The sequence below is a fragment of the Sceloporus occidentalis genome, unplaced genomic scaffold (assembly GCF_023333645.1).
Source record: "Sceloporus occidentalis isolate IW3139 unplaced genomic scaffold, rSceOcc1.0.p SCAF_1, whole genome shotgun sequence".
Taxonomy (NCBI): Eukaryota; Metazoa; Chordata; class Lepidosauria; order Squamata; family Phrynosomatidae; genus Sceloporus; species Sceloporus occidentalis.
Window position 1 is genome coordinate 21,348,500 of NW_028316981.1, and position 24,193 is coordinate 21,372,692.

General features: G+C 42.4%; 2 protein-coding genes across 5 annotated transcripts in view; one reads left to right on the forward strand and one right to left on the reverse strand.

The window, feature by feature from the left end:
• Window positions 1–7,311, forward strand: part of LOC149321102 (inactive serine/threonine-protein kinase TEX14-like) — a 31,762-nt gene extending 24,451 nt beyond the window's left edge. For 2 of the 4 annotated variants that reach the window (XM_089515590.1, XM_089515609.1), the window contains exons 17-20: window positions 2,213–2,292; window positions 2,782–2,855; window positions 3,637–3,704; window positions 6,036–7,311. In XM_089515590.1, coding sequence (XP_089371716.1) covers window positions 2,213–2,292; window positions 2,782–2,855; window positions 3,637–3,704; window positions 6,036–6,145 — 332 coding nt within the window. In that variant the 3' untranslated portion in view covers window positions 6,146–7,311. Of the gene's footprint in view, window positions 1–2,212; window positions 2,293–2,781; window positions 2,856–3,636; window positions 3,705–3,830; window positions 4,299–6,035 lie in introns of those variants that run through there. The other 2 variants (XM_089515619.1, XM_089515600.1) reach the window with 2 other exon arrangements.
• Window positions 7,312–18,105: 10,794 nt separating this feature from the next.
• Window positions 18,106–23,937, reverse strand: LOC149321103 (uncharacterized). The gene is made up of 3 exons (XM_089491472.1): window positions 23,853–23,937; window positions 18,504–18,950; window positions 18,106–18,467 (listed from the first exon to the last, which is right to left on the reverse strand). Exons 1-3 carry the CDS (start codon window positions 23,935–23,937, stop codon window positions 18,106–18,108), a joined length of 894 nt encoding a protein of 297 aa, XP_089347598.1.
• Between the last annotated feature and the right edge of the window lie 256 nt (window positions 23,938–24,193).

Below are 24,193 nucleotides of genomic sequence, written 5' to 3' on the forward strand. Positions count from 1 at the left end.
AAAGGGCAAAGACAAAGAAGTCTATAGTTTTTTGTGGGTTTTTCGGGCTATGTGGCCATGTTCTAGAAGAGTTTCTTCCTGACGTTTTGCCAACATCTATGGCTGGCATCTTCAGAGAATGCTTACCTGGAAAAAATTGGGTACGCACAGTATATATATAGCCAATTTTTTTCAAGGCAGGCATTCTCTGAAGATGCCCGAAAAACCCACAAAAAAACTATGGATGCCGGCCATGAAAGTCTTTGACTTCACAAAGAAGTCTGTCAGCCTGAAGCAGTAAGCCAATCTCCCTGCTAGCCTCCGCTGTCTTTCCCAACACCTCATCCTGACCCAAACTCCCTGGGGATGTTCTGATTTTATCACAATCAATGCCATCGCCATCAACCAAATATATTCCTTTTGTCAACAAGCTGGAAATCCCATTGTTTCTGGGATTCCTGAAAAATCAACTTAAATTGCCTCAAGACAAAGTTCGGCCCATAAATATGCTCACTTAATCACTCTCACTTTGGTCCAGTTTGGAATTAGGCAGAACCCCTGTTAGATTCAACCTTAGACCCCTCAGTACTTCTGGCTATACCACAAAGCAGAGTAGTGAGTAGTGAGTACCCATTCAGCTCCCAGCTTTCCTCCAGATTGGAGCCTGGCTTAAGGATCTGGTAAACATTGCTCATCGTAACCCTTTAATTTGGTATCCACTACCACCTTTTATATCTTCATTACTGTGTGTTGTGTGTATGTATGAGTGCTTCATGTGAATGTTGACATCCCTCCTGTTGTTCAAATAATAAAACTGAGTTGTACTTAACACTCTGGGGTTCTAGTTTTTCAGAACTGTTAAACACAGGCTTGTGTCCCAGCTAGTTACCATGGCCCTCTCAGTGCTGCCTATTGAGCTAAACTAATTTACCCATTGAATTCAGTTTGTGGGTGGCCTCCAAGGACCCTAGGTTTTTGGTTAATACAAGTGTTTACATTTTTCTTATCCAGTATTATTGCCCCTTCATTAAAAACAAAAGCCCACTTTCTATCACACTCAACCAAAGCTTTCCCAGAAGCAAGGTAATAATAAAATAAATAAATAAAACCTTTTATAAATAAATAAATAAAACCGCTTTTCTGTGACAAGACAATCAAAGCAGCTTACAACACGTAAAAATCATTGCCAATACCTTCCATTCCAACAAGGAAGGAATCTTATTCAGCTTGAGGGCTGAACAGACAGCCCAGAAGGGACAGCTTCAAGCCACCCCTGACAAAGCCCAATTGGGGCCACAGCAAGCACACACCATGGCCTCAGTCCAGCCAGAATAGGTCCCAAATAGGAGCAGCAAAGAGCCACTCCTATTTGGGATGAATTGAAGCTGCCTTACCGCAGCTTCAGCCAGCTTCCAGCTGGTTTGGGGGTGTGGGGAATCTAAATGCCATGCCCTCAAGTTGCCCGGAAGCCACCAAGCATATAATTGCTGGCATGACGTTCCGGGTAACTTGGGGGCATGGTGTGTGTAAATGCCATACCCCCAAGCTGGCTTGAAGCCAGTTGAAGCTGCCAATCTGTTCTGGCCCTTGGTTAACCCAAAGTGCTAACCAACAAAAGCATTAGCTGCTCAAGAAAAGTAGTGTTATTATCTGAAAACCATCATATAAAGAAGAGTATAATGTTTTACATAATTCCATTTCAGAATCAGCATTTTTATTCTTCTCACCTAACATTTTGCTAGGCTTTTCTTTTAAATAGAATTCCTCCAATATGAACATTTGTCCACCAAAATCCTATTTAGGATTTGAGCTTCAGAAGACCTTTCTGAATATTTTCAAGCAGACTGAGATACTTTACTGAAGTCTTTGTGGGCTCTTTAATAAAGGATATTCTGCTTCAGGGAATGGTTGGAGTAAATTAGTTTTTGTGGGGCTTCTAACCCCATAATTCTGACAGCCTAACCTTGAAGATAAAGGTTCAGATTTCCAGCTCTGTCATTGCTGAACCTTAATCATGTTAGTTCGTCTATGAAATGGAAATAGTAATTAAAGTCTTCATGAAGGTGCGTGTAATGCCTTGCAATGAAAATTATGGTCACTGGCATGTTTTTGAAAATGCTGAAAGGTTTCTCATTAACCAGACAGGTTTTTTCTGCTTGAAGCCAAACATGTTTCTATCCTTCTTGCTTGCATCCTTAAATTACTGTTAATGACATTCTGTCTCCATCCACAGAAAATTGCAAGGAACATATCTCAAATCGCTCTCTTCAGACCCTCATTGATTTATCAGCCAATGCCAGGAAAAAAGTCCAGGTAATATACTAAGGATTACATTGGGAAATAAATACTAATGCTCCACATTCCAAATGGATTTGCTCAATCAAGGAAGCAACAATCTTGGCAGTTGATGGCCAGAGTTCTTGACAGTGTCTCATCCATGTTGTTGTTGTTGTTGTTGTTGTTGTTATGTGCCTTCAAGTCATTTCCAACTGATGATGACTCTAAGGCAAACCTATCATGGGTTTTTCTAGGGCTGAGAGAGTGTGAGTTGCCCAAGGTCACCCAGTGCTTTCTCATGAGTGAGTGGTCTCCAGGTCATAGTCTTACATTCAAACCACTACTCCATGATGGCCCCATAGGCTCTCTATGGCTCTCATCCATAGGGTCACCATAAGTTGAAGTTGACTTGATGGTAAATAACAATAATAGCAAATGTTTTCTAAAAAGGAAGCTGCCATCATTTTCCTGTGCCATTTACTCAACTGGTGCTAATCCTGTTCTGAACCATTTTTCTGTCCTCAGAGAAATCCTGTCTCAGCTGAGGTTTGCCGAAGGTGGGAAAATACCATGGAAGGGCCTTTTTGTTGCATGCAAACGTATGTAGTAGTTTTCACATGGACATTTGCATTCATGGTAAAACAGCTGTATTTCATTAAATATTTTCTGGAAGAGACCTTGGGTAACAGCAACCAAATATGTTTCAACTTCCCAAAGAGCTTTTACGATAGCTGCTCCAAGACTGTGGAATAGTCTCCCAGAAGAGATCCGTCTTATCAGCTCCCTGGAAACCTTCAGGAAGACAGTTAAGACGGAGCTCTTCCGGCAAGCATACCCACCTGATTTTTGGTAAGACACGAATCCACCTCCCTGAACTCCAGTGTCGTCTGTGATATCTTGCTTTTAATTGCTAATTGTTATGTATTTTATTAAATTGTTGTGTGTTGTTCTGTATTGTTTCTTAAATTTGGTTGTGATCACGCCTCGATCCACCCAGGAGAGGCGGGAAAACACAAATAAATTTTATTATTATTATTATTATTATTATTCGCTGTTAGCCAAGCTCCTTCCCTACAACCACCTCAAGCTAATGCACAATATACCATCTTTAAAAATCATGATTCTCTCTTCCCACATCTCTGGTCCTGTTTCTATGGGAAAACTCTTCACCACTAACAAAACATTTTAGTAGACTATCCAGAAGTCCATGCTTCTTTTGATTTGATTTGATAATTACTGTTTGAAGGCTTTTTTTTAAAAAAAAAAACTGTTTATACAGATATCTGAAGTTTTTGTAATCTTTTCATCCACTAATTAATGTCTTAAAATACAATACAACACAGACTGTATTTAAAATGTATTTTTCTCATGTCACCACAGGCTTGACCTTCTTCAGGAGATCATCCAGGAGCTTCAGGGAACAGGTGATTCCCCCTCTGTGAGCCAGAGTAAGTAGAAGACCTTATTTTACCATTGCAGGATTGAAGGATGGAGCATGTTTTCATTGGTATACATTTATAAAAGGGTAAAATATGTGGTTTGTTTGACTGAAACAAATGCAAATCAATTTACAGCTGTTGGAAAAAGAGAGCTGTCTCAGAACTTGAATCTTCAATGCTTGCTATTATTCTGACCACAGTGCACAACCTTGTTTGGATGCAGGCTCCCATGGGGACCTATTGGGGCTGCACACCCAGAAGGGCAGTTGAAAAAGAGGTGAACCGTCCAGAGTCACTTTCAGTTTTTACGCATTCTACTCTTTATGTCTCAGCCCTTCCACTTCATTTCCTTTCTCTTGCAATATTCTTTTCCTTTTAATTACTGCCAGAGCATTCTTCCAAGCCCTTCTTGGAGGGCTGGGATCAAAGATATTTGTGAAATTGCTGGTAGAGTGTCTTCCCAGTGAGAAGTGCAACTAGTGGTATAGCAGAACCAAGGGATTGCAGGATCAAAACCCTATGACTTTTTTTTTTTACCAGCAGGAAGTAGGCCATCATCTACCAACCTCATTGAACTCTTCTGCTCACCTTTTATTTAGCTGCAATTCCCACAGCATCTGGTGGGAAAAACAGAGGCCTGTTACAGACTGCCAAAATAAAGCTGCTTCGGGTCTCTTTGGAGGTATGCTGTTTAAATGATGCATGCATCCTAAGAATCCGGAAGCTGCACCAAAGCTGCACTCCAGTGCTTAGGAATGGAGTGTGGCTTTGGCGTGACCTCCGGACTCTTAGGACCCATGCATCATTTAAATAGCATACCTCCAAAGAGACCCGAAGCAGCTTTATTTTGGCAGTCTGTAACAGGCCAGAGTTTCTTAGCAGCATTAGTTTGTTAAGACTTATCCCTAATATAATCCAAAATATTTTGGGGTAATTTTCTCTTGAGTTGGCAAGGCTCATTAACTTTACAAATGACCTACTCCTGGTTGAGATATAAACTGCTATATTTTTTTAAAAATTATCAACAGAGTCACCTGCATTTTGGACTCTTTAGAGAATTATTATAGCAACTGCATTGATGAAGTCCGGCCCCTTTCTCCTCTGCGTCGCTGGGCGCAGCCATGTAAAGGCTGCGCCCACCGATGCAAACCCCAGAAGGAGCTCCATTTCGGAGCTCCTTCTTGCACTGCGGAAAGGGCGCTCTAGGCGCCCTCATGAGCTGCAAAGACGTCACGTCCGTTTGGAGGCGGCGCAGTGGTGACGTCGTAATGGCGGCGGCCATGTGGAACAGCCACCGCCATTTTGTGCGCGCTCCGCGCATGCTAGGGTTAAGGGCATCCGGAAAGGATGCCCTTTTCTAACCTAGCACGCGCGGAGCGTGCACTTTTAGGCTCGTCTGTAACGGGCCTGAGATTCTCAGCATGGTGAATCTGTTTCCAGTATAAAACTCCTTGTTGATAATGATGTAATTTTCAGTTTATGGTGACCTTAAGGCAATTCTATCACAGGGTTTTCTTGGCAAGATTTGTCAGAGGCAGTTTGCCATTGCCTTCCACTGAGGCTGAGAGCATGTGACTTGCCCAAGGTCACCCAATGCCCAAGCTGGGAATCAAACCCTGGTCTGCAGAATCATAGTCCAACACTCAGACCACTATACCACGCTGGCTCCTATCTTCGCTTCTACAAATTCTGAACATACAGAGTGTGTGTGTAGTACCTTTAATGTTGTGTAGAATCACACAGTGGAGCCAGTGTGGTGTAGTGGTTGAGTGGTTTGGACTATGACTTTGAAGAACTAGGTTTGAATCCATAGAAACCCACTGGGTGATCTTGGGTAAGTCATGCTCTCTCAGCCTCAGAGAAAGGCAAAAGCAAACTCTTTCTGAAGAAATCTTGCTAAGAAACCCCCATGATAGGGCTTCCTTAGGGTCACCATAAGTTGGAAATGACTTGAAAACACAACAGCAAAGAATCAGGCAGCACATTTGCACCTGGATAGAAATACTCAAGAGATGGACTTTAGCTCAGTGGTAGAGCATATGCAAGCAATCCATTCCACATTCATTCCTTTTCCCAGGTAAAAGAATTGGGAAGCAGATAATAGGGTGAGGGACTGTGCCTGACACCCCGGCGAACAGCTGTTAGATTGAAAAGAACTTGAAATTTGGGGATGAGGCTACAACCAGAATCCCCCAGCCATAACAACCAGAAACATTTCCATACTCTGGGTTAGATAAATGGTCTGACTCAATATAAAGCAGCTTCCCATGTTGCCAAATATGAAATTTTACTAGATGATATCACAAAGCATTGTGTCTCATAAACCCTTTCTCTTCCTAGGACAGCGAGGAAAGAGTGAAAAAGAAAAATCTTTTGATTTGCGACAAAAGAATACTGCTCCAGACTCCAGCACGGGACAAGGAAAGGTTGCTAGTATGAAAGGCTCATAAATTATCATCACTATTCTTGTCTTGTTGGGGATTGGACTGGAACCAGCCATCACTCCCTTTCTGAAATAAGTTACCTGCTCCCTTGTGTAGGAACTAGGGAGCATCTCACCAACCCAGCATCTTCAATTCACAACCTGTGATATTTTAAATTAAGAAGCTCTCTGCTCTGCCTTATAAGATCTACTTGTAATTTTTGTTATAATTTACAGAGACCTGGGGTAAGATGAAGAGCTGTGGGTCAGTTTTATTGGTTGAATCCTTGGACACTGGTGATCGTTGGTTAGGATCAACAGCCCTTCTAAATCTTCTTAGATTCACTTTGTTTCATTCTTTTGTTTTTGTTTTTTTACTCTCACAAATCTCTACACCATAAAACAGGAAGTCACATCTATAGTATCTTAGTTCCTTGTTTTCGATGCTAGTCTTGTTAGAGCAATCAACTGCATCATATAAATAGCAGTCTCACAGAGAGGTTGGGGAGGATTAGAACTGCAATGATTCTAATGATCCATTAGATCATCTATCCTTCCCAAGACATGGCACCAATTTCAGTGGAATCTTAGCATGGGGGAGGTTGGTTAAAATTTGTCATGCATTATGGTCCCAGTCCTGCTTTGAAGAAATAGATATATTTACAGTTTTTAAAAGTATGTTAATTGTTTTTAAACAGTAAGGTCATCTTTGCCCTTATTCTAGCCCTTCATTTTAGTTTTACCAAAGAAAGCCATACAATATACACAAAATAACAAAGTTTTTTTGTTAAAAATGAAAATGAACCAAGTTAGTTTTCTTGTTCTCTTCTGTCTGCATAAAAGTACTATACATTTATCTGGGGATGTCCCAGTCAGCTGAAACAGGCATTGCTTTCATAATGTAACAGTGCCATGTACCCCTTAGACCATTGCCTGGGTTATGGATGTGACTTGAGAGATCTGCTGTACAGCACTACTACAATAAAATTCAGTATTCTGTTCTGCATTCAAACTTTAAAGTCACCTCTCTTGTCTTTATAAAAATAGGGTTGTTCTTAAAAGCCATGTCAGATTTTCCTGATGATGCTACCAAACAGCTGGACTAAGGACTTTACCACATAAGGATAAAAAGCAGAATTTTAACAGGATAAAAGTGGCTTTGACTGGTACTTCTCACACAGTATTGTGACTCTTCTGTTGCTGGTTTGCATTTAAATCATTGGTGGAGTGCACCTTTTCATTGATGGAGAAAACCTGTCAATAAGTGGTGGTCCTACTTTGTGGCAGAACAATTAAATGTGTAAAAAAATGGCTGAAAATTAATTCAAAGGTCTTGAATTTTCATGAAAGTGCCATTTCAAAAGGCAGGAGCCATGTAACATTTATATTTTAAACTCTTGTACAATCTTATAACAACAGCAAAAGTCATGACACTGGCATCATCAGCATTTATTTATTTATTTATTTATTTATTTATTTTCTGCCTTTTGTAGACTCAAGGCAGCTTACAACAAACGTAGTTTTAAAACCACACGTTAAAAAGCAATAAAATTCATAACTAAATAAGTTAAAAAGCAAGAAAGGGACTCTCTGAAAACTATGCCCAGATATCTGAATAAACTGTCAATCTGAATAATCTGTCAATAAACTACTCCAAAAAATCTTTAGAAACAACCACAACAAATAAAGGTCCAGCACATCATTCAAGGCCTTTTTCTCCTTGAAAGACATGCCAGAATAAAAAATTAAAAAAAAAAAAAGATTTGAACTGCTTGTGGAAAAATAGCAAGGAAGGTGCTTATCTAGACTCTCAAAGGAAGTTCCAGAGCCTGGGAACAGCCACTGAGAAGGCCCTTTCCTGTGTTCTCACCAGTTACATGTGTGGGGCCAAGCATCTGTGTATGTAGGGGTTTCCAGTTGGTATGACATGAATCTGTTAAGTGTGTAGTACTGTGGGAAACCTAAGGAATTTAATATTATATTAAATGCTTCACAGTTATGCCTTCCAGAGCACAGAAACAGAAATGGGCAGACATGGAGGGCAAGCAGGTCCAGTGTAGCTGCTGTTGGGAGCGAGGTGCTGCTGCCGCCTGGCAACCCCTTCCAGGTCTGGCAAGGCTGCCTGCCTGACAAGAAAAGGAGGTGATAGTGGCAAGGAAAGGGGAGTTACCTGAGGCCACAGCTGCATCCATACCCACCAGTCCACCTCACCATCCAGTGGCCACAGTGGAGCACCTTGCCCTCCATTCCAACCCACTGCCCTCTGCTGCCTGCCACAGAGGGAAGTGCAGGGCAGGCTAACAGGAGGGGAGGGAAGACAAGATGTCCAGCAGTGTGCCAGGCATCTGGGAAAAGTGCTTCTGCTGAACAGCAGCCCCTTACGGGTTTGGTGGGGCTGTTGGCCGAGTGAGAAAGGTGGCAATGGTGTCAGGAGTAACCACAGATTCCTTTGTTTGGGGGAAAGGGAAGAGTCTTCTTCTGCTCTCATAGTTGGCACTTCCCTTTCTGACCTACACAACAGGCCCAGAAGGGGCTTCCAGGAGATGGCAGCACCCCACTTTCTCCAGTGCCCATAGCAAACAGACGGTAGAGGTGCCCTAGGGGTGGAGGTGCCAGGCAGTTTGGCCAGGAAGGCAAAGAGGTGGCCAGCAGGGCAGGGTGAATGGTAAGTGTCCTTCCCTGCCTCCTGCCACTTTTTCTTCCACCATTCCCTCCCTTCCTGCTCTCTCCCCATGTTGTCTTCCCTGGCAGGGACGTAGCCGGGGGGGGGTCTTGGGGTCTGGACCCCCCCCTTCCATTAGAAAAATGAATGGTGTGTGCTGCTGCACCGCCGCACCCAAGCCCCATTATAATGGTGGCACTTAGTCTGGAACCCCCCTTCCTAAAATCCTAGCTACGTCCCTGTCCCTGGGATGACTGCTTGCCTAGAAGTAACAACGTGATATACTGCATTGAGATGACACCAACCATAGTGATGCCACTGAGAAGGCTCTTTCTCATGTCCTCACCAAGTGAGCCTGTGATTGTGGTGGGACTGAAGGAAAGCCCTCCCCTGTAGATCTTTAAACTCTGGCATGTTTGTATGGAGAAATACAGTCTTTCAGATAGTCTAGGCCTAAACCATATAGGGCTTTATAGGTACAGTAAGATAGGAGGCAGACACAAATAAGTATTTCTCAAATCACACTGAAGTAAACTCTTCAACTGTGGGGAATAAAATGTTCTACAGAGTTTATCACACAGGGAAAATTGGGACTTTAAATAGTGATTAAGCTGAGAAAATCATGCAATTGACATTAAAACATGATTAAAATGAGATTAATACATATGAAAACCATTAGCACAATTGTAAGATTATCACAGATTAATCACCATTTATACTTCCAATTGTCCCCCATGTGATAAACTCTTAAGAAACCACAGGATGGCACTCTAACCATGCATGAACATTTCAGAGTCATTCATATCACTCCAAATTCTGCTGCCAACTCAATATGCAACAGCAGCCTTTTAGCAGTGTGAAAAGGCACCGAGGTGAGATAAGTCAGATACTATCAACTTGCAGAAAATCCAGCCGTTGTACTAGTGAAGAGGAGTTGGCTGAATTGCTAAAACGAAGTGGAACCCCAGATCGGATGTGGACAGCACAAGAGGAGCACACTTTCACCATATCCTATAGCCATTCAGACTTTAGAGTGATAAAAAGACTATTTTGCCTAATCCCAGACCATATGTGGTGCGGAGATTTTCCCTTCCCTTGAGGTGGGAGGGATGTTTTAAAGCAGTGCTACTCAGTGGTGGCCCCTGAACCATTGCTGGTCCCTGCAATATTAGTAACTGGTCTCTATCAAGTTTCCAGAAATGAAAGAAACAATTGTACCCAATGGACACACCACATTGCTGGTCCCTGGCATACTGGGGGGGGGGGGGGATATTTGCTGGTCCCTCATGTCAAATAGCCCAATGAACACTGTTTTAGAGGAAGATGCCTGTGGGGGGTACTACTTATCCCTCTACTACCATTAAGTGTGTGGACTTCCATGTCTTCCAAACATTGCCACTAGTGTGAGAATCTCCTTCTATCTATTGCTATGGCTACCAATTATAAGAGCTCCAAAATGTCCTTATGTTCCCGTAGAATCTTTTATTTATCTTCAATCCCCACCAGGCACCACCACTCTTTATTAATTGTTGCCACAACAGACATCATGTCTGAACTCTACTTTCCCATATGTAGCGTTCCTGGAAGCAAAAGCATACAGTACAAAAATAATGATGCATTAAATAGAAATTGAACCCAGTATTACAAATTACTTATTTAATATATCTAAATCCTATCTCTTACTTTCTCTAACATACTCATCTCCTAGCTAACTCTGACACTGATCCTAACTTCCCTCACCACTCAAATCCCATTTTGGGAGGAACGTGATATATAAATCTAATAAATAAATAAAATGCCTTTCAACCCAACATGTATAAACACATAGGTAAAAAAGATGATTTAGCTTAACAATATTAAAGTGCTAAGAAAGTATAGATGGAAGAATGAGCAAATGTTCATTTGAGCAATGAAGAATTCTTCCTCCAGCGGTTAGTCCAAGATCTCCTTCTTACAGGTGTTTGTCTGTTCTCTCTTGATCTCTTTCTGCATAGCAATTAGGGTGTAACACATTGTTTTCTTATGGAAATATGTATATAATTGAACTACAGACTGGGCTTCAAACTGGGTTACTGCCAAGATATAATTTTTAATCTAGTAGGGGAAGAATTTCAGAAGAAAATCAGTCTCTGTGTTATAGATTATAGCAAAGCCTTTGTGTTCATGAAAAACTATGGAGCACTCTTAAAGAAATGGGTATGCCACAAGATTTGATTGTCCTGAGAAACAGAATGATTTCCAATTGGTAAGGGGGGTCAGGCAAGGCTGCATTTTATCACCCTATCTGTTTAACCAAGAATCATAGAGCTGGGAGAGATCTCAAGGGTCATCCAGTCCAACCCCTGTTCTGCCATGCAGGAACTCACAATTAAATACCCCTGACAGATGGCCATCCAACCTCTGTTTAAAGACCTCCAAAGAAGGAGACACCACTACCCTCCAAGGAAGTGTGTTCCACTGTCGAACAGCCCTTACTGTCAGGAAGTTCCTCCTAATGTTGAGGTGGAATCTCTTTTCCTGTAGCTTGCATCCATTGTTCCGGGTCCTGTTCTCTGGAGCAGCATAAAACAAGCTTGCTCCATTCTCAGCATGGCATCCCTTCAAATACTTAAACAGGGCTATCATATCACCTCTTAACCTTCTCTTCTCCAAGCTAAACATCCCAGCTCCCTGATTCTCTCCTCATAGGGCATGGTTTCCAGACCCTTCACCATTTTGGTTGTCCTTCTTTGGACACACTCCAGCTTCTCAACATCCATTTTGATTTGTGCCCAGAACTGGACACAGTATTCCAGGTGAGGCCTGACCAAAGCAGAATAGAATGGCACTATTACTTCCCTTGATCTAGACACTGTACTTCTATTGATGCACCTTACAATCTCATTGGCCTTTTTAGCTGCCGCATCACACTGTTGACTCATGTACATCTTGTGGTCTAGTAGGGCTCCGATTCCTTTCATGTGTAGTCTTGTTAAACCAGGTGTTCCCCCCACCCCGCCCCATCCTATATCTTCATTTCAGTTTTTCTAATTAATTGAAGTACCATACATTTCTCTCTGCTAAAATTAATTTTGTTAGTTTTGGCCCAGTTTTCTAATCTATTAATGTCATTTTTAATTTTACTCCTCTTTTCTGGTGTATTAACTACTACTCCTAATTTGGTGTCATCTGCAAATTTGATAAGCATGCCCTCTATTCTTTCATCCAAGTCATTGATAAAGACGTTGAATAGCACTGGGCCCAGGACAGAACCCTGTGGCACCCCACTGATCACTTTTTTTCCAGGATGAAAAGGAGCCATTGCTGAGCCACCCTTTGGATTCTGCCGGTCAACCAATTACAAATCCATTTAACCAAGGGTAGGCAAGCTTTTTGACCCGAGGGCCGGGTTGCTGTCCCTCAGACAACTGGGGGGCCGAAGCCAAAAAATAAATAATTAAATAATTTTAAAAAATTATTTAAATAAATAAACTGGGACAAATGTAGGACAAAATTTTCAAATGGAGGACACTTTTTTAAAATGGAGGACACGCAAAACAATTGCTGATTTTTTTAAAATGTTAATATAAATGCATGTTTTGGAGGCTTCTATAGACAATTCCCCCCTTGCCTGCCGCTTGCCCCCTTCTCCTGATAGGCCAAAGGCCCCATGCCCTCATGCGAGAGGCCAAAGGCTCCAGCGGCAGTCGGCAGCAGGACTAGGCAGGGGCCGGTCCCAAAGCCTTGCCGGGCCGCATCCGGCCCGCGGGCCGCAGGTTGCCTACCCCTGCATTTAACAGTTGCATTGTCTAGTCCACAGTTTACTAGCTTGTTGCAAGAATATCATGGGGAACTTATCAAAAGAAAATCAAAGGTCTTACTAAAATCAAGATATGCTATTTGCACAACATTCCCTTCATCTACCAAGCTTGTAATTTTATCAAAAAAAGATATCCAATTTGTCTGGCATGACTTTTTTTCAGAAACCGAAGTTGACTTTTTGTGGTTATGGCATTTGCTTCTAAATGTTCACAGACTCTCTATTTAATTATCTATTCTAGTAGGCTTATCATATGTACAGCAGGATTAGACCTGGAGGAAGGAGGTGTGAAAACTAGAAGAAGAAACGTCAACAGTTTAAGATAAGCAGATGAGACCACGCTACTGGCAAAATAGCAAAGACTTGGTATTATTATTATTATTATTATTATTATTATTATTATTATTTCTTACCTGTCTCTCCCCATGAATTGAGGCAGGGGATAACGACAACTAACAAAAACACAACATGAATTAAAAACACATCAGTTGCAACACATAGCAATTTAAAGGACAAATAAAATGTACACATATTAAAACAAACCACATTTAAAATTTATCATTTGAAATCACAATTTAAAAATCATCTGGATAAGCCTGCTGGAACAGACTAGACTTTAATGCTGTTTGAAATTCAGACAGTGTGTTCAGCTATCGAATCTCTTCCAGCCGGTCATTTCACAGTCTAGGGGTAGCTGAAGAAAAAGTCCTCTGGCTGACAGTTTCCAGCCTAGTCCTGGCTGAAGAATGTCAAATTATTGATGTTACTGAAGTAAGTCAAGGAAGAAAGTGCAAAGGCAGGTTTACAATTAAGCATTAAGAAAACATATAATGACCAGAGATGATTTACTTAACTTTAAACAATGAAGACATTTAAATAGTTAAAGTTTTTCCATACCTTGGCTAAATCATTAACCAGAACGGAGAGTGCAGTCAAGAATCAAGGGAAGACTTGGAAGGGCAGCTATGAAAGAACTAGACAAGATCATGAAGTGTATAGATATATAAGTGAATATTGAAGTTAGGATGGTCCATGCATTCGTATTTCCAGTTTCTAGGTATGGTTGTGAAAGTTAGACTGGAAAAAGCAGACAGGAAGAAAATCAGCTCATCTGAAATGTGGAAAGAGTTCTATGGATACTGTGGACTGCTAAAAAAGACAAATAAACAGGACTGGAACAAATCAAGCCTGATCTCTTCCTAGAAGCCAAAATGACTAAACTGAGACTGCCATGCTTTGGGCATATCATGAGAAGACATGACTCAGCAGAAAAGACAGTCATACCTGAGAAGGTAAAGATAATAGGAGAAGACGAAGATCCTCTTACAGATGGATGGACTCAGTCATGGAAGCCACAGCCATGACTCTGCAAGACCTGAACAGGGCTGCTGAAGATAGGGTGACTTGGAGGTCTCTCATCCATGGGGTGGGTTGCCATAGGCTGAAGTTGACCTGATGGCGGTTAGCAACACAGGGGAAGCTGCTTTGGGGCATCAGTTCCTGGCCTTTGGGAAACCATAAAGACTAATTCACAAACACACTAATTGAGTCAAACAAATAGTCTGTTCTGGGGAACAACCCAGCATCCTGTCTTCATCTGAAGCCATCAATTATTAGATGAATAATTTGTTATGGTTCATTTCAATTTTCTGGCAGTCAGGTTTAGAGACATTCTGACCACTGTTGGGTGGCATTACCTATTCATTTCAGTCAATAGCTGTTGATTATTCTACTGTTTTTTACCCTTGTATTTAAAACAAGCTGCTGGCTTTAACAACTTCCTATTGTGAAAAAGTGGCATGGGAACCACATGATTTGGTTCAGAGGTGTGGAGGAATGTAGCCAGGCAACATCACCTGTTTCCTTTCCCAACTATAAGCTGATAGATGGATGGATTTGCTGGTTTGCTTTTTCTATTACACATTTCCTCCAAGGAGTTGAAGATGATGGGCATGATCCTCATTCTACTCATGTTTTCCTTCCAGCAGTCCTGTGACAGATGTTGTTGTATGGAGACTGACTGGCCCAAGATGGTTGCTTTGTGAGTTTCTTGACTCAGTGGGGACTAGAACCGGCTCTCCCAAGTCCCAGGTCAGCACTCTGCCCACTATATCATACTGGTTAAATTGCATTAATCCAAGTGGCATAGCCTCAGGGTATGCAAAGAGGATTAGTGTCTGTTTAATTAGAGATCCATTGTCTGCTGGGGAAACCCCTGACCCTGGGTGGTTCTCATTTGCATTTTGCTGGGTCTTGATTTTTGTGTTTTTCAGGACTGGTAGCCAAACTTTGCTAACTTTAAGGGGTTCTTCTTTCCTGTTGAAGTTGTCCAGGTGCTTGTGTATTTCAATGGCTTCCCTGTGCATTCTGACCTGATAGCTGTTGGCATGGTCCAGAATTTCAGTGTTTTCAAATAGCATTTTATGCCCAGGATATATATATACTCCACTCTCTTCCATGCCAGCATTCTCTAAAGATGCCAGCCAGAGATGCTGGCAAAACATCAGGAATAAACTCTTCAAGCACATGGCCACATAGCCCAAAAAAGCCCACAAAAAACTATGGATGCCTGTTTAGTTTTTGTTTTTTAAAGGTGTTTCCTGCCCCTAAATGCCTGGGGGAGACCATGGTCAAACTGCCTCCAGGCAGGGTGACCAGACATCCTTCTTTTCCAGGATATGTTCTACATTTCAACTTTCTGCCCCAGAGAAATTCCAACATGTCCTTCATTTTGAGCATGACTAAGAAGCATGAATTTACCTTTACATGAGTGTTTTTAAAAATGCAAATGTTTTTAGCACCTGAGGAGCAAGGGGCACAAAAATGGTCCCCGGGTGACACTTTGCCCACCAAAGGAACCAAATGCATCTATTGGGAGCTTGGATTTGATGATCTGAACCCCCAAAAAAAGGGTATTACGAAGCAAAAAAGAGAACAATACTCAGTGTTACAGTACAAAGGCTTTTAATACAAATGTGGTGGCTGAACAAGAATGTAGATGGTTTTGCTGCTTCTGGTTACAAAAAGATGCTGCACTGTAACAATCCAGGTGGCAGAGATGGGGCCATGGAGACAAATGGCAGAAATTCATAGTGAATACATTTGAGTTCTTCAGAAAGAGATATACACAAAGCAATCAGGCTGACATGACAACAATTATAAAATACAAACATGAAAGTTGGGGAGGAGGAGAAAGTTCATGATTTAGAGACAATCCACACATTATTTTTGTCTGACATGGGAGCTAGCAGTGGCCAAAGTCTGGTGGATTGACAGCCCTTAACCCATGGGGCAAGCTGAACTCTCTCTTTGGCTGATGGGTTGAATTTGTCTTGATAAACCACTCTGTGCAGGTAGGCTTGGTGACCCAGTCTAGGGTGTGAGTAGTGGACATGCTCACCTTCACTAAACATTTTAGGCCAACTTAAGGTTGCCATCTGTCCCAAAAAACCTGAAAAGTCCCAGTTTGAAGGGACTAAGAAAACCTCCCAGCCATCTGCACCAGTTAAAGCAGTAAATCCCTGATTTCTCCTTCGTCACAGGCTGACGGGTAGGTTAAAATGTGGCAGTGGCGCTGAAGCAAGAAACTATTCAAGAAGACTGGCACTGGCAGGAACCTCAGCCCTCTCTGCAGGCTACAGTTGCTGCTGCACAGTTGTAGCATTGCCACCTTAGTTTTCCATTCCATCCCCACTTCCCTCAACAGCCCCAGAAGTCAGGAAAGGAAAGGAGGCAAGCAGAGATGGCCTTGTGTTGTGTGGTGATTGTGTCTGGGGCTTGACCCTAAGGCTGGGCAGCAAGGTGGAACTTCACTTCCAAACAGCCTTGCAAGGGGAAGAAGAAAAAAGAGATCTTAGCTTGGTACTAGTGCTAAGGCTGAAACATAATGGTAGAAAAAGCGCAATAATTAATGTGCTGAATTTGCACAATCAGAATGCAAACTAATAATATGCATAGTTATAATAATTTGCATAATATGCAGATCAGATGCCCAGATATGAGGCACTTGAATATGGCAACCCTAGGTGGGCTGGGTGAACTGGTTCTTTAAAAGTCACAATGAACCAGCAGTTGTCTAACTTTTGAACAAAGAACTCAGAAAACCTGAACATCAGCAAGCTCATTTTAAGTGTTATACCTTTTGCCTACTAGACTACAGACAGGGAACCAAAAGCAATCCACATCTTGGATTGCAACTTCCATCATCTCACACAGGCTGCTGGGAGATGTAGTCCAATGGCATCAGGAAGCCCACATATTCCCTACCCCCATCCCTGTTCCAAGATCATATTGCTCAAACTACAGAAGGATTAAACCTGTGAGGCCATCAGTGCACAAGGTGGTTTCCCAAAGAATATTGCTGGAAGGAAGACGTGCATGACAGTTGTGGGCAAGGCTGCCAAGCAGAAGAAGTGCAGAAGCATATTTTGGGGGGTAGGGATTGAGGGAAGGCAGGTACAAGAGATTGAGAGAGGGTGCTGAAGAAATGCTGGAACAGCTAGATGGGTAGAGAAGAGAAAATGAAATAGGTGGTGTAGATCTAAGTTTTTCAATACAACAAATTTCTTGACAGGGACACTAGGATATAGTTAAAATGCAAATTTTAAACTTCAGTGTCACGTCTCAAAGAAATCTGGGAACTGTAGTTTTATAACATTGCAGGGTATTTTCATGAGGCAGGGTTAGTTTGTCCTTCATGAACGAACATTTCCAAATGTGAACTTTGGCTATTTTTTTTAGTAGCACTAGATCCAACTTGGAGCGGGGGGCGGGGGGGGGGGGTTAAAGTAGACTGAAAGGTTTGATTTCCTAAATTTTGAAAAATACTGTTCACGGTTGCACCCTTCCCAGGGTAGTTAAATCACCGTTTTCACAGCTTGGAAAAAATAGCCTTTTACAGAACTGCTGAGCATATATAACCTAAATCCAGTGTGGCCATGCTGGCTGGTTGATACTAGAAGTAATAATCCAACAAGTTACTGTTTGCTTCTAGCTTCTGTCTCAGTTATAGCATTAAGCATTTTAACTGCCATGTTTCTGTCCTGAGGAATCCTGAGAGTTGCCGTTTAAGAAGGAATAATTAAGATTCTCAGCCAGAGAGCTCCTGTAAGTGTCTTCCTCAGCTGCCAGTCCCAGCATTTAGTCATGGCAGTTAAAGTGGAATCATAGCACTATAACTGTGTAGTGTACCTGGACCCATAGTTCCTTCCCAAACAATGAAACCAAACATAAGTGGGAACGTTCCCTATCTGCCTTAAGGGCTCAGAGTCAAAATCAGGAACAGACAGCCCAGCCCAGCTACACTACGAACCCCATCATTCTCAGCTGGCATGGCGAATATTCAAGAATTATGGGAGTTGTCACCTGAGGCCTAAATCCATTTGCTGCTCCATGGATGCAATGAGATTTATATAAGTGCTGATACATCATCCGACAACTGATTCCAGTGGGTCTACTCTAGGTAGCAATTGGATTTAGGCCCCCAACATCTGGTTGTCCACCCTGATTTAGAGCACACTCTCTCCTCTTAACAGTTTGGATCACAAGGTGGCCCACGATCCACACCCTCTCTGCCACGCTGCCCACCACCAGGTTGCAAGCTTTCAGGGATGGGTCCATAGCTGCCATCATACCTGCCCCTTGGCCCTGAGTCCATGGATCCACCCCCACCACCACCACCATAGGCTGAAGGGTACCGTTGACCAGAGTTGTATGAACCTGCTCCACCACCATAGGGAACCTCATATGGTGCATTGGGATTGCCTTTCCGTATTGGGATGTATCCGCCACCCCACTCCTTGGGAGATGGGATATAGGGTATGCCAGGGGCCTTCCATTCTGGGCGTGGGTGACCCTGGGGGTAGTTATACCGGATACCAGAGGCTGGGCCTTCATAAGAGACACCTCCATATTGCTCAGAGACACCCCCATATTGAACAGAACTCCCTGGCCTCGCTTCCCTCACAGGACCTGGACCATACTGGGAAGGTCCACTCCCATATGGGCCAGGTTGTCTTGGCCCACTGTACTGACCAGGCCTTCCCCCAAATACAGCCCCCTCTGGTCTGCCAGCCTGTCCTGGTCTGTTTGGCTTCCCAGTCTGGAATGGTCTGTCCCCTTGTGAAGGGGGTCGAGACGTAGGAGAACCACTGCCGCCAGTGCTGCCTCCTTCTCCTCCTCCATACGCCCCAGATGTTGCAGGACTGCCCCCCACAATACGACTGTCTCCCCCATCGGGAGCATCTCTTCCTTGCCCAGGCGGTGAGACATCAGGTTGGAGGAGCCCACTAGGCAAGGAACACCTTTGCACACCAGGAGGCAATGGCTGCAGGTCTTGCCCGAGCACAACGTCAATACATCGGGAGTCTGAGCCTGGAAAAAGGAAGACAGAGAGACCAACTTTAGAGAACTACAAATGACAGGTGCATTTTTGGGATGTCCTGGCTGCATCCCCCACAACAGATTTTATGGAATCCACACCCTCTAACATTTCACAGATTAAAAATGGAGCACAATTTTTACCATAAAGAGGTCTTTTATTAAGTCAAGCTCAAATAGTTTGAAGCACAGCAGGGATAGCTTATAACCATACATACTAGAGGAAATCAGTTTCCCATCTATTGGTAATGCAGCTAAACTCAGAGGGAAGCAGGCTGGCCAAGGGGGATAATAGACGAATTCAAACTATTTACAAAGTCCTAGCTATTCAACCGTGGAGCCTTGGCTCCATTAAATTCCTGGGTATTTTCCAAGATTTCAAAGATGAAAACTGGGACCTGTGGGCCAAACAATGTCAGAGTGTGGTCAAGATAGCAAAAATTATTAATGAAGAAAAATACGCAAGGTAGGAGAGGCTGTCGCAGTTTGCTTATGCCCCAGTCTGTTGGGAAGGGCAAGCTTCTGCCCACTTCTCTCCTCTCCTGTCCTTGTGAATCAAATGAGTACAAACTGCTTTTGCATTTTGCACTCAATTTGTATCAACTGATGTAAGCTGAGAACAAAGGAGAGAAATGAAAGCAGGACAGAGAAATCGGGACATTTTTAAAGAAGCTGGAAAATGGGATGACAGAGGATTGATCAGAACTATCCCTGCTGAACTGGGACAGCAGTAGGATATGGGAAGAATATATTTTACTGAGATTTCGAGAGGAGCCTGGAAGACCAACCCAGGAGGAAACCTCCATCTATCTATCTAGCTATCCATCTGCCTTTTCAGCAGCTTGGGATCCAGGGCAGCAAGTAATGTTTTTAAAGCACAATACACATTTTAAAACTCTTAATTTAAAAAAATATTTTAAAAAAATAAGTAAAAACAGCATTAGAAGACATTTAAAACATAATAAAATAAAAACACTACACTTCTTATTAAAAGCCTGGGATGGTAGTGAATCAAAAGAAAGCCTTTCCCTGCAGATTTTAGAGCACAGACCTGCTCATATAGAGAGATACAGTTTTTCAAATAGTTTCCATTACTCCAAAGAGAAAGATGAGCATAAATTATAGACCATGCTTGATGATATTTATAGATACCTATTTTTATACTAATTGTCCAGACCATGTTAGATTAGCTGGAGTCAATCAGAAGCAGTGCACAAGCAAGTTCAAACCACCTTGTGATCTGTTCTGCCTCCTGGCACAGCCCTTCTCTGGAACAGACAGCTTGCCCTCATACTGTTAAACTAGGAATGTTCAAGACTTAGATATTGTTTTCTGTTTTACATGATACAGTGGTCCCTTGATATCTACTGACGTTTGGTTCCAGGATCCCCTATAGATACCAAAATCTGTGGATGCTCAAATCTTATTAAATACAATGGTGCGTAAAATTGTGTGTAAAATCAAAGTTTGCTTTTTTGAATTTATATTATTGGAAATGTTTTCAAACTGTGGGTGGCTGAATCCGTGGATAAAGAATTCATGGATATGGAGGGCTGATTGTATATCATATCAGGGTCTACAGGTCCCAGCATTCCTTATATATGGGCTGGAGGAAGGGACACATGATGGGAAGGACAAAGAGAACCACCAAAAGACATAAGAGCAAGTGCTGCTGCTTCTTTGAAGGCCTCTGTGTTACTGTCTAATTCACTCACATTCCTAAGATAGAACCATGTTAGTCTGTAGAATTAGTATGTAGAGAGATCTTGTAGCACCTTTGAGACTAACTAAAAAGAAAGAAGTTGGCAGCATGAGCTTTCATAGACTTCAGTCTGCTTCCTCAGATGCATTTGTCCAAAGTTCATGCTGCCAACTTCTTTCTTTTTAGTTAGTCTCAAAGGTGCTACAAGATCTCTCTTCACTGTCCTAGGTTCACTGCCACTTAGGACAATATTCTATGGGCATTAGAGCACAGATACAAATCAACCAATAGCATTCATTTTATATTCCATTCTGTGCTAAAATATATGACACTAGATCTTGGGGAAACTGGAAGAAACTTCTAAATGTCTGTTTCAGAAGTATCAGACAGATCTAAGAATTTCCCTTATGAAATTTTGCACCTAAAAAAAAACAGTTTCAGCTCTATTTTTGGAAAACAATCACCCACTCTCCAAGATTTCAGGAAATTTTCCTTCCTAGCCTTCCTTGGAGATGCAGAGGAATGAACATGCATGGCACTTGCTCACCACTGAGCTATAGCTGTCCAACACTGACCATGCCTCCAGTGCTGAGTGGAGTAAAATGATGATGAGCAAGGACCTGTAGATACTTTTGAAACAAGAAACCGGTGATGAGAAGTAGTAGTAGCTACAGCAGCACCAGACTAAACTTAAAGGGCTTCCAAGCTGCCATATATGTCACAATCCTTAATAACCTCCTTTGTTCTTCCTGCTTCTGACACACCCAAAAATGATACCTGATACTGCCTCTCATTCCCAAACTCTGAGTGTGTTTGGAGCAAGACCTAGGAATTCAGACTCTGTGAGACAAAATGTTTTTTCCCCAGATAGCAAAGAATAAAAGAAAGAAAGCTTCCACCAGCAGGCCCTGGCTCATTCTTCTGATGGGACATTTGCCTCTGGCAATGTCCAGGCAAGGAGTGTCAGTTCGCACATGTCCAGCTGGGTAGCAGAAACTGTAGCAAAGGCAAATGAGGGAGAAGATAAGAGGGAGGAAACTCTTCCTACTGGAAACCTGCCACTCTCTGCACAAGCAATCAAGTTTCTAATCCTCCCCACACCCCATCTACATCATTGCTTCTACTTCTCTTTCTTTCTCTTCTAGAGCACAAACTGAGTATTGTTTGTTGGTTATTATATCATTTGGGCTGATCTGCACTACAGAAATAATCCGTCTGATATGCATCTGGGGAAGTAGACTTTATAAAAGCTCATGCTACCAACTTCTTTCTTTCAGTTAGTCTGAAAGGTGCTACAAGATCTCTGTGCATCTCAGAAATAATCCAGTTTGACACCACCTTAATTTGTTTGTTGTGACACCAGAGCAATTTGATAGAGAAGATTAAATAGCTCACAAAACTACAAATCCCAGGATTCCATACCATTGATCCATGGCAGTTAAAGCACTGTCCACCTGGATTATTTCTGCACTGCATATGCAGCCTTGGGAAGGAAGTTATATCTATTGTAGAAGCAAGCAACATTGGATTCCATTATCTTTCACTCCCACACTAACCTCCCTTTGCCATTCTGTTGCACATGTCCAGCTCGAAGGATGCTCCAGGTGTTTTAGTCTACAACTTCTATTGTCAACACTCAGTTTGCTGAGATTGAGAGAATTGTAGTTCAAACTACCTGGAGAGCCAAAGGCTGCTTCTGCACTGCAAAAATAATGCAGTTGGACACCAATTTAAGTGCCATAGTGCAATTCTTTGGAATTCTGGGATTTGTAGTTTTGTAAGACATTTCTCCTCTGTCAGATAGCACAAGTGCCTCACAAAACTACAAATCCCAGGATTCCACAGTACTAAGCCATGTTTTGACAAACTGCATTTTTTCTGCAGTTCAGATGCAGCCAAAGTCTACCTCCCTGGTTAAAACAGCTCCATGCCTTTCTGTCACGTATCCAGGTTCAATTAGTAGCCAGTGCGGTGCAGTGGTTTAAGTATTGGACTCTGTAACGCTAGAAATTTGATGACTGAAGGAAAATTTAATTGGGGGCGGAATTCGCTATATGTTGGCTCACCTTGAATGTATCTTCTTCACACCCAGCCAATGCACCTCTACTCCACCTTCAATTCATATGACAGCCTTGTATCACTCCATTTTTAATTTACTGCACCCCAAACATCATAATAGACTTGTTGGATCAGAAATTACTATTGGGAAATCAACAGTTGCACGTTTCTTGCTATTTATTTATTCAATTTGCTTTCATTTTTCAAGCTGAAGACAAAAGAGGAAACTGGGAGGAGGAGAGAGAAACTGAGGCATTCTAGAAGCAACTGGAAAAGTGGGATGGCAGAGGATTCATCAGAGGATTGTTCCTGCCAAGTTGGGACAGTTGGATGGTATGGAAGGAGGCTGACTTTCCCTTCCCAGTAGGCTCAGACAAAAGCCAACTGCTGCAGCTTTTTGTACCTTGTATTTTATTCATCTTTAATAATTTTTGTCATCTTTTGTACCCTCTGAAGTTTCTTGGTCACAAATGTCCCGATTTTGATCTGTGAAATGTTGGAAGGTATGCAAATGGTACTGGCATCAGAGAAGGAAAAGTTTCATGAAGGGCAATGGAATCACATAGACCAAGGTTGGGAATCATGACCCCCTTCAGATGTTGTTGAACTGCATGTCCCACCAGTCCTAGAAAGCACTGCCAATGGTGAAGCATTCTGGGAGCTATAGTCCAACATTGTAAGGGCTGCACTATTCCCATTGATAACTCATACTGTGGAGCCATTCACTATTTATGATGTCATATATAGCAGTAGTTAACAATCAGTGGTGCCATCACAGCCACTAAGAGTGTTTCTAGAAGTCAAGCTTCTGCTTTTGACATTGTATTGTATTTATTGTAGAAATTAGTTAAGTGGTATAATCATTACATTTTAAATTTAAGCACCTTGAAGGCCTTTCTCTGAGCCAAAAGATGGGCCAAAATGGTTTTATAAATAACAGAAGTCAGAAAAGGTACTTTTCAGACTAAAATTCAAAGATCACCTGGCAATCCCTTGAAATTCTGGCAACTCTAGTCCAAAATATACTTTTTAAACTAGTCCAACAAGCAACTTTCCCAAGCTCTGCTAACTTTTCCAAATTTAGAAAATCCATCAAGGTCTGGCCTCTCCTCCACACCTCTCCCCATGCAACATACCTTGCAAATGGAGGCACAGAACCAAGAGGACCACCACTGGAGTTGTTCCAAGGAAGGGCCATCGGCCACGGCAACCAGAGTTCATCCTGGAGGCCTCTGAGGAGCAGCTGTTCTGCCCTCCTCCACTACTCTGCCTTGGGATGAAGGAAGGATGTGGCTCCCTCCTCCATGCTCTGGGGTTTATATCACCTGGACCCAACCCTACCCTGATCATAAGGCAGGAGCATCCCAAGGCAGGACTGGGATGCTGCATTCCATGCATGTTGTCATTGCAGGACGGCACACCTATTAGCCGGGGCCATTAACCTTGTGGTGGAAGTGAGGTGATTTAAGGTGGTTCT